The sequence below is a fragment of the Canis lupus genome, chromosome 23 (assembly GCF_003254725.2).
Source record: "Canis lupus dingo isolate Sandy chromosome 23, ASM325472v2, whole genome shotgun sequence".
In the NCBI taxonomy this organism is placed as follows: domain Eukaryota; kingdom Metazoa; phylum Chordata; class Mammalia; order Carnivora; family Canidae; genus Canis; species Canis lupus.
This window is the reverse complement of record NC_064265.1, coordinates 27882660-27893587: the sequence shown is the minus strand read 5'-3', so window position 1 is coordinate 27893587 and position 10928 is coordinate 27882660. Positions and strand designations below refer to the sequence as shown.

The following is a 10928-nucleotide window of genomic DNA, read 5'->3' as shown; positions in this document are numbered from 1 at the left end:
AATCAGAGCCAGTTGTCAGAACATCTGCTTCCAAGTCCTGCTGCATGAGCCTGCATGGGTCCCAAATTTCATACTGGACTGCTGAACTCTCAGACAAATCAAGATTTAGAAAAGCCACAATAATTATGAAACAAATTAGGGTTTTAAAATATGGCCCCAAATAAAAATTCATTGTCACTAAATTTTTTGGTTCTCTTCTTGAAATAATCATCAACAGTTCAAGTGTAGGGAAGCACAACTGAACAGAATGGATAGAAGAAAGAAAAAGAGGGCAAAAGGAGAAGTGGTAACATAATTTCCCTTCTGTAATGCCAAGTATCAGTACCAGGTTCTTGCCAGCTTGTATATATGCGTCTATTTTGATGCCTTTCTAGACAACTCTGCTTAATTCCATCTAATGGCAGCTCCACGGGGGTGAGTCTTTTGGCTTTCCACTTTACTCTTGTGTCTCCACAGCCAAGGAGATCATCCAGTGTACACAAGGTGCTCGCTAAGCATTTGCTGGGTAAATGAACCTTGGCAACTGATTCTTTTTTCTGCATCTCTAATTCTATTCAAGAGGTGTTTAGAGCCAATGCTGCTCAGATTTTGGAGGGTCATTATCAAAAAACTGAATCTTCATTGGTGCTCTTTTGAGATAAACTCTTTCAAGAAAGAAGCAAAGTGTCTCTAGCTGATTTGACTAGGAATACTGAGTGAGGCTATTAACACTCAAAAGATTTTAAACCGGGCATCCCTGGTGGCCCAGTGGTTTAGCGCTGCCTTCAGCCCGGGGTGTGGTCCTGCGGACTTGGGATCGGGTCCCGCATCGGGCTCCCTGCATGGAGCCTGCTTCTCCCTCTGCCTGTGTCTCTGCCTCTCTGTCTGTCATGAATAAATAAATAAATTCTTAAAAAAAAAAAAGATTTTAAACCAACAAAATAGGTTTTTTCAAGTTATAGGGTATGCACATATCTTCGAGCGGGTGGTGAAATTGTGTTTACTAATAGCCCCAGTTGTCCCTTGGCTTTATTTAGTTATGAAACAAGAGACAATATCCTAATGGAAATAATTGATAGTAGTTGTGATATAAACTTAAATAAACAGAAGGAATTATGAGTCTGTTTATAACCATATCCACTCACAAAGTTTTTCAACTGCTGTGTTTCATAGCAGCTTCATTTGCATGACATGGCCCAGCCTTTTCTAACTGATGTATATTTTTCTTTCTAAGCCTGGTCTATCAGCTTATTTGCATGTTCAATGACACTAATAGCACTGTCAGCTCCTTTACAACCTAGATGTCATTTTTATTAAATAGATTTTAGTTCAGCATCAAGCAGGTAAATAATAGTAATAGCAATTACAGCAAAAGCTATCATTCTTGAGTATTTACTATGTACTAGGGCACCTAGGAATGGTGTCCATCATTTCATTTACACAACAACTCCAGGAAGCAAGTACTACTTTCCATACTTTGTAGATGAGGACTCTATTTCAACTCTGTTCTGCTTATTTGACACCTACAGATTGAAAGTAAAAAGAAAGAAACATTTATCATGCAAATCAATGTAAAAAGAAAGCTGAGGTAACATTACTTGTATCAGACAATTTGACTAAGAAAAATGGTAACGAGACAAAAGACATTATATAATAATAAGGCAAACAAATCAACAAGACGACATAACAATTATAAATATTTATCCAACCAACATGGGAGCACCTAAATAAAGTAGTTACTAACAATACAAAGGAAATGTTCACTTATAATACAATAATAGTAAGAGACTTTAATAATCCACTTACATCAATGGACAGATCATCCAAACAGAAATATCAACAAGGAAAGAGTGCCTTTGAATGACACATGGGACCAGGTAGATTTAACAGATATATTCAGAACATTCCATCCTAAAACAGCAGAATACACATTCTTCTGAACAAATTCTGAACAGATCATGTATTACGCCACAAATCAAGTCTCAACAAATTCAAAAATTTTGAAGTCAAACCTGGCATTTTTTTTTCTGATCACAATGCTATAAAACTAGAAGTTGATCACAAGAAAAAATCCAGGAAAAGCACAAATACATGGAAGTTAAATAACATGCTAACTAAACAATGAATGGGTCAACCAAGAAATCAAAGAGGAGATGAAAAATACATGGAGACAAATGAAAATGGAAACAACAATCCAAACTCTTTGGGATGCAGCAAAAGCAGTTCTAGGAGGAAAGTTTATAGGTAGGTACAGGCCTACCTCAAGAAGCAAGAAAAAAATCTCAAAGCCTAATGCTACATCAAAAAGAGTTAGAAAAGGAAAAACAAAACCCAAGCTAATAGAAGGAAGGAAATAATAAAGATTAGAGCAGAAATAAAAGAAAGAGAAACTAAAAAAAAAAAAAAACCCAACAAAAAAAAACCACAATAGAACAGGTCAGTGGCATAGGAGCTGGTTCTTTGAAAAGATCAACAAAATTGATAAACCAGATTCATCAAAAACAGAGAGGGCTAAACACAATCAGAAATGAAAGAGGATAAATAACTGACACTACAGAAATACAAAGGATTGTAAGAGAATATTATGAAAAATTATACGCCAACAAATCGGACAGCCTAGAAGAAATGGATAAATTCCTAGAAACATATAACCTCCCCAAACTGAAGCAGGAAGAAATAGTTTGAACAGACTGATTACTAGTAATGAAATTAAATCAGTAATTTAAAAAACTCTCAACAAACAAAACTCTAGGATCAGATGGCTTTATGGGTGAATTCTACCAAACATTTAAGGAACTAATATCTATTCTTCTCAAACTATTCCAAAAAATAGAGGAAGAAAAACTTCCAAATTCATTCTGAGGCCAACATTACCCTGATACCAAAACCCAGATAGAGACGTTATACAAAGAAATACAGGCTGATATCTCTGATGAACATAGATGCAAAAATCCTCAAGAAAATAATAGCAAACTGAATCTGACAATACATGAAAAAAAAATCATTCACCACAATCAAGTGGAATGCAAGAGTGGTTCAATATTTTCAAATCAATGTGATACATGAAATCAATATGAGAAAGGGTAAGAACCTTATGATTATTTTAATAGATACAGAAAAAGCATTTGACAAAGTACATTGATTCATGATAAAGACCCTTAAAGTAGCTTTAGAGAGAATATATCAACATAATAAAGGCCATATTTTAAAAACCCACAGCTAATATCATACTCAATGCTGAAAAATTGAGAGTGTTCCCCCTAAGGTCAGGAACAACAGAAGGATGTCCACTCTCCCCACTTTTATTCAACATAGTACTAGAAGTCCTAGCCACAGCGATCAGACAAGAGAAAGTTATAAAAGTGTCTAAATTGGTAAAGAAGTAAAACTGTCACTATCTGCAGATGACATGATACTATATATAGAAAACCCTAAGGACTCCACCAAAAAATTACTAGAACTGATAAGTGAATTCAGTAAGGCCACAAATACAAAATCAATGTATTTTGAAATATGCTGCATTTCACTTTTTTAAAAAAATATTTTATTTATTTATTCATGAGAGACACAGAGAAAGGCAGAGACATAGGCAGAGGGAGAAGCAGGCTCCCTGCAGGGAGCCTGATGTGGAACTCAATCCCAGGAACCCAGGATCACGACCTGAGCCAAAGGCAGACCCTCAACCACTGAGCCATCCAGGTGTCCTGAAATACATTGCATTTCTATACACCAATGATGAAGCAAGAGAGAGAAAAATCAAGAAAGCAATCGCATTTTTAATTGCACCAAAAAGAATAAAATACCTAGGAATAAATTTAACCTAGGAGATGAAAGACTTCTACTCTGAAAACCATAAGGCATTAATGAAAGAAATTGAATATGGCATAAATAGAAAGATATTCTATGCTCGTGGACTGGAAGAATATCGTTAAAATGTACATACCATCCAAAGCAATCTACAGATTCATTGCAATCCCCATCAAAATACCAAATGTATTTTTTACAGAACTAGAACAAATAATTTTAAGATTTGTATGGAACCACAAAAGATCCCAAAGAGTCAAAAACAATCTTGAAAAAGAAAAAGTATCACAATTCCAGATTTCAAGTTATACTGAAAATCCATGATAATCAAAACAGTATGGAACTGGCACATAAATAGACACACAGATTACTAGAACAGGATAGAAAGCCCAGAAACAAACCCATGATTATATGGTCAATTAATCTTTGGTAGAAAGATGGTCTCTTCAACAAATGGTGTTGGGAAAACCGGATAGCTACAAGCAAAAGAATGAAACTGGACCACTTTCTTACACTATACACAAAATATGAACTGAAAAAGGATCAAGGACCTAAATGTGAGGCCTGAAACCATAAAAATCTTAGAAGAAAGCACAGGCAGTAATTTCTGACATCACCATAGCACTTTTTCTAGTTATGTCTCCTGAGGCAAGGGAAACAAAGGCAAAAACAAACTATTTGGACTTTATCAAAATAAGAAGAAACAAATGAATAAAGTTAAAAAGAAACAAGCCAAAAAAAAAAAAAAAAAAAGACTCCTAACTATAGAGAACAAACTGGTGGTTACCAGATGGGAGGTGGTGGTAGGGGGGATGGCTGAAATAGGTGAAGGGGAATTAAGAATATCACAAGGTGCCTGGGTGGCTCAGTAGGTTGTGTCCAACTTGATTTCTGCCCAGGTCATGGTCTTAGGATCATAAGATCGAGCCCAGCCTTGGGGCTCCATACTCTGCATGGAGTCTGCTCCAGGTTCCCTCACTCCCTATTTTTCTGCTCCTCCCTGCACTCTAACTCTCTTTATCTCAAGATAAATAAAATCTTTAAAAAAATAAACATACCATGATGAGCACTGAGTAATGTATAGGATCGTTGAATCACTCTAATGTACACCTGAAACTCATATAACACTGTATGTCAACTATATTGGAATTAAAATTTAGTAAAAAAAAAAAAAGAGTTCCCATCATGAAAATTTTTTATATTTATGTATGGTGATAATGTTAACTAGGTGTCCTGTGGTGATATTTTCACAATATTTATAAATACTGAATCATTATGCTGCAATCTAAAGCTAATACAGTGTTATAGGTCAGTTTACCTCAAAAAATGTCCTCAAAAAACCTCAAACTACCTCAAAGAACCTCAGAAAACATGAGCAACTCCTAACTCTGGGAAACAAACCAAGGGTAGTGGAATGGGAAGTGGGCAGGGGGATGGAGTAACTGGATGACAGGCACTGAGGAGGGCCCTTGATGGGATCAGTACTAGGTGTTATACTATATGTTAGCAAATTGAACTTCAAGAAAATTTAAAAAATAATAATAAAAAAAATTATCATGGAAAAAAAAATCCTATTGATCCCAAGTGGTTTATTTCGGAATGTCACTCAGTAAGATTTTAATCCCTAAACTAAGAAGCTATCATAACTAGGATGGCCTTTCCTATTATATAATTTGGATAGTCATATGATTGCTGAAGTTATAAAATCAGTCCATTGCTCTTCATTGTAGAGCCACTGTTGCTTCTAGCCACACAAGGGACATCCGTGAATTATGGCCTCCCTGATGTAGCAGCTGTACACCCAGCAGCCACTAGAGAAGCACTAGAATAGCAAACCTGGGTTCAAGTTCTGACATTGCCACTTCTTGGCCATGTGACCCCAGGATACAGGTTTAACCTCTCCAGGCTGTTTCCTCATTCATAAAACGGGACTGATCATTATCCCTGTCCCTTCCACCCTACCCGTGAGCATCAAACAGCATGATGCATGCAACGGGCTTAGCGTCTTTCTGGTCTATAGAAATAAGTGGTACAGGGGGATACTTTCTTACAGAGGCTTCTGAATACAGCCCCCCCAGCCCCCCCAAAAGGTAGGTGAAAGGCTGAGCCGTCTTACTGCAAATGCACGCTTGATGGAGGGCACGTTGCTGAACGCGATGACCACCGGAACGATGTCAAGGGCACTGAATTCCATGGCTGCCGTGGCAATGGTCTGGGCATCTGCAGACTGACCGCTGCTGAAGAAGGTGGCGATTCTTCTTGTGTGAGAGCCTGGAAGCGTTCGCTTGAAGACATTCCTGGAGATAAACCTCATCACCCCGCCGATCTCCCTGCTGTCCGAGGACCTCTCGTAAGGGATAGCTTCAATCTCCCGGAGGAGCTGCTGCTTCTTGTAGGCGTCTGAGAAGCGGACGAGGTGCCGGGCGTGAGAGGTGTAGGTGAGGATGGCGATGCGGGCGCCCACCGGGCAGCTGTTCTCCCGGACCCGGACGCCTCTCACCAGGGAAGACATCAGCTCCTTCATGCGCTCGAATTCCTGCTTGGTGACATCCCGAGACTGGTCCAAGGCAAACACCAATTCGGTGGGATGCACGGGGCATTCTGGTTTTCCTGAAAGGCAAGAACGTGCTCCTGAGGTAGCATGCTTAACTTAGAAAAGAAAAAAAAAAAAAAAAAAAAAAAAAGATACATAGAGGGCAAAGTAATTTTAATTAAATATGCAAGTATTTAAACATCAAATAAGCATTAAATGCTAAAATAAGCAGTTGAAATGTTAAATGTTTAAATCTTGAACAGAAATGCTATTTTAAAAAATTGATTTTGCTCTTTTAAGTAAAGCACAAGAGAAAGCCTACCATTCAATTGGAGTTTTTGTGCAATTTGTAAGTGAATGACCAAATTCAAATAATCCACAGCTCATGGATGTGCCCTTTTACCGACAGAAATTGGATCATTGGTATGCTTATTGCTGGAACTTTACACAGCTAAACTAAAACATAAATCTTTCTTTTTACTTACTAAGGAAATGTAACGGGTTGAAAAAGGAACAGGTCCCAAAGCTCTGTTAATGATCTCAGAGACATTAGAAGAGAATGGATGTGCATTATACAGAACAGACCATCAGATGTGGAGTATAGGCACTGCAGAGACAGGTTAGAGACCTGGCCCAGCTATGCGCTAGCCCTGTGACCTTGTCCCAGCAACTTATCTCTGGGCCTCATTTTGCTCATCTGTAAAAATGCCAGTCCTAAGATCAGCCACTACATAGCCCGGTGTTGAGGATTAAATGAATCAACACAGGCACTCAGGACCATAGTGCCCGGCACATAACAGGTGCTGAGTTAATGTTAGTCATTCCTTTTTTTTTTTTAAATTATTTTATTTTATTTTATTTATTTATTTATGATAGTCACACAGAGAGAGAGAGAGGCAGAGACACAGGCAGAGGGAGAAGCAGGCTCCATGCACCGGGAGCCTGACGTGGGACTCGATCCCGGGTCTCCAGGATCGCGCCCTGGGCCAAAGGCAGGCGCCAAACCGCTGTGCCACCCAGGGATCCCCAATGTTAGTCATTCCTATTACAATTATGATTACAGACTTTCATCGTGAGAACTGTATCACTTAAAAGAATGAGGAAAGCTTTCACGAACGTATTTTTATTTAACAGTTGAAAAGGCAAGTTTAACCAAGAAATATACCTATTACATAGAGAAACTGAATGGTTAAACTTGAACGTTAAATGTTAATTTCAGATTTATTTATTGATCCCAATTCATTCATTCTAATCCCGGTACCCTGAATTTATCACAGTTGGCACTTTATATTTGTCTGATTATCTGGTTAATGTTTTCCTTTCCATGAAGTATAGAGACAAGGACTGTGTCTCTCCTGATCTGATGATTAGTTCTCGTCATTTATCAGCATTCTAATAAATGTTGGCTGAATGAAGAAGAACCAAACAACGGACAACTCTTTTGCAGCAGGAAGAGGAAGAACAAAACTTTTTATAATGGGGGAGATGCTGCATGGCATTGAGAAGTAAGTTGGTAAAAGGAAATCTCAATGATGCGCTTCTCTTGGAGGGGTGCCTCCTCTCATTCAGATGCCAGCAAGTTGGATTCAGAGATAACAAAAGCAGATTGAGGCCTTCCAGCTCTTTATAAGAACTCAAACTCAGACTTGTTGGGGCTGGCCTGGGCTGGCCAAGGGGTGAGTCCTCTGCTGTGACCAGATGAGCTTCACCCCCACTTTGGTGTTAGATGTTTACCTCCTTTTGGTCCTGGACTCTGTGACCTTATAAGCAAAAGGACCAGTAAGAAGAAACTTTAACCCCAAACCAAACTGTGCATCTCAGTGGAGGCAGGACATAATTTATTAGCCTCTGAGTGTAACTTAGAAGGCTGAACAGATATTAAAAAAAATTGAGGTTATGTCAACTTTACGATAAGAAGTGAGGGGAAGTGTGACTGAACATGAAAGTGGTTCTGCGAGCTTTTTGTTTGGGCTGTGATTTGCATATGGGAACAACACAACAATAATACAGCTTCAGGTGCAATTTAGAGATAAAGGGGAAAAAAGATTCACAGCACCGGCTGAAATTCAAGTTTTCAGGAAAAAATACCTCCAAGGTAATTCGACTCACAAAATACACGTTCTGAAATCCAGCAAGGTGCCAAAAACCAGAAAAGATTCTAAAGACTGCTGGGCTGGATTGTGGTGGTACCTAGGAGGCTCTCCTCAAGGCCCAGATGACCACACAGAGGCCTAATAAGGCTGTACACTGATGGCTGATGCTCGGCACAGGGCAGGTGATGACAGGGACAGAGAAAGACAAACCAAAGTGACATGTACCTAAGGCACAGCAATGGCAGCCCTCTGGTCCACCACCACATCTATCTGGAATACCACAATACCCTCCTAACTAGTCCTCCAGATTTTAAACTTAACCTTCCCCTACAATTTACTTTCCATAGCAGCCTAAATAAACATTAAAAAATCATTCATCAGCTCATGATCCTCTTTCAATACTTTTTATAGATTCTTTAATACCCTCGCATTCCAATTTGAATATAATCCCACCTCTCTATTTGAATCTACCAAGTCCAACTTGACCTGGCTTCTGCTTACTTCATTTTTTCACATGCCAGTCTCCCCCTCCCTTCCTATGTCTCAGGCACATTGGACTTCCATCAATTCCTAGAAAATACCTAGGTCTGTCTCGTATCATGGCCTTTGCACTTGCTGTTCTTTCTCCTGGCTCCTGTAAAGCTGGCTTCTTTTTCCAAACTCCAACATCACTGCCTCAAAGAGGAACCCTTCATCCTAAAGCATCTCTCCCCTCCTCTAACATTCTGTGACAGAGCATCCTGTTCTTTATCTCTTTCACAGCAACTATAGGATTCCATATTTATTTCACGTGTTTATCATCTGGATCCTTGGCTAGAATGGAAGACAAGAATTATGTCCATCTTTTTTTTTTTTTTTTTTTAAAGATTTATTTATTTATTCATTCAGAGAGAGCGAGATAGAGGAAGAGACACAGGCAGAGGGAGAAGCAGGCTCCATGCAGGAAGCCCGATGTGGGACTCGATCCTGGGTCTCCAGGATCACACCCCGGGCTACAGATGGCGCTAAACCGCTGTGCCACCGGGGCTGCCCGAATTATGTCCATCTTATTCAGCCCTGTGTCCCCAGTGCCTAGCACGTAATGGGTTTTCAATAAATATTTATTGAGTGAGTGAAGATGCAACCAGAGGGCATGGATTGATGGGTCTATACAAAAGGCATAGGGTGCAAAGGCATAAGAGGGTAATTGTCTGTTACATCTTAATTCTTAACCACTAGACTACAGATACAATAGAGAAAATGAAGGGAAGAAGACATATTCCAAAAAAATTCTAATGGCAAAATAAATGTAATGTCAGTCATTAAAATATTAATAAAAAAAAATCAAACCACTTAGTTGAGAAAGAGCTGTGAGACTCCACTAAAGCTGAGTGATTTATTGGAAGCAGGTCTGTGCTACCAGTATGAGGCAGCAAAGACAGCTCAGATAAAATTTATATCTTTTGGCAGACAACACATTGTTTTAACTCGTCTTTCCAGATGTATGACATTTGGGAGCTTGATTATAATTTGCTGTAAATAAAGATTACTCACCATGTCCGCCAGCTGGGGAAGAAGAACAAAGGAGATTGGGTTATTATTTGGTAGAACAGAGTTCTGTAGTGTGTAAGGAAATCATGGCCGTAGAAGCTCTGACCTGTGTGCTTTTTGTAGATGATTCAAACATCAAAGCAACGGAAAGGGTTTGGAGAAAATGCAGACAGATCCCAGCATCTTGGCAAAAACAAGATGGGATGGGAGAAGTGGGACAATATATAGCCATAAATCAGCAGCCTGCAGCCAGCTGTCAGAGGGAAAGAACCTATGCCCTGGGAAGGAATGTTACACTGCAGAGAGGTGCACTGAATTTGGAAAGGTTAAAAGGTCCTAAACTCTCTTTATTCTGATTTTTCTCCATGTAGAGATCTATAGATATTGATTTTATATATATGCACACATATAAGTCTGTACAGATTTATATTTATGTGCATGTATAAACATGAGAGGTGGATTTACTCTGAAACAGATGAAGCATAAGTAAGCTTTAGTTCTGCACTGTCCAATATGGAACTACTAGCCACCTGTGGCCATTTAAATTTTAATTAAAATTAAATGAAATAAATTCAGCTTCTCAGTAGTACTAACCACATTTTGAGTAATAAAGTCACAGGTGGCTAGTGGCTACTACATATATGAGCAGTGTAGTAGAATACCTCCATCACTGCAGAAAGTTCTACTGCTTTCGACTTTTAACCTTTTCACTTGCTCTGTGCAAAACCCTGAGAAGGGACCTAGCCATGTGTTCACATGATCATGTGCTTTTACAAAAGTTGTTGGTTGTGATTTCCTTTATTGTTCTAAATAACACTTTCTTTTGAAATAATTTTGTATCTACTTTTGGATTTGTAGTTTTGTACTAAGTCTCTCAAATCGAAAAGATTGGGCCTCAACACACTTGGATCTACCTTTGAGTCATTATAGTTCACATGGCTCTAATCTCAAAAAGCAAACTTTGTTAATTCAGCCCAAAGAAACTAGTT

General features: G+C 38.8%; 1 protein-coding gene and 1 long non-coding RNA gene across 2 annotated transcripts in view; one reads left to right on the top strand and one right to left on the bottom strand.

Annotated features, from left to right (window-relative positions):
• Nucleotides 1–10928, bottom strand: part of COL6A6 (collagen type VI alpha 6 chain) — a 140374-nt gene that overhangs the window by 19341 nt on the left and 110105 nt on the right. The window contains exons 32-33 of the mRNA XM_025449030.3: nt 9943–9954; nt 5900–6393 (exon numbers count right to left, since the gene is read on the bottom strand). Coding sequence (XP_025304815.2) covers nt 5900–6393; nt 9943–9954 — 506 coding nt within the window. The remainder of the gene's footprint in view (nt 1–5899; nt 6394–9942; nt 9955–10928) is intronic.
• LOC118352110 (uncharacterized) overlaps nt 1–10928 on the top strand; it is a 31606-nt gene that overhangs the window by 5451 nt on the left and 15227 nt on the right. The window lies entirely within an intron of this gene.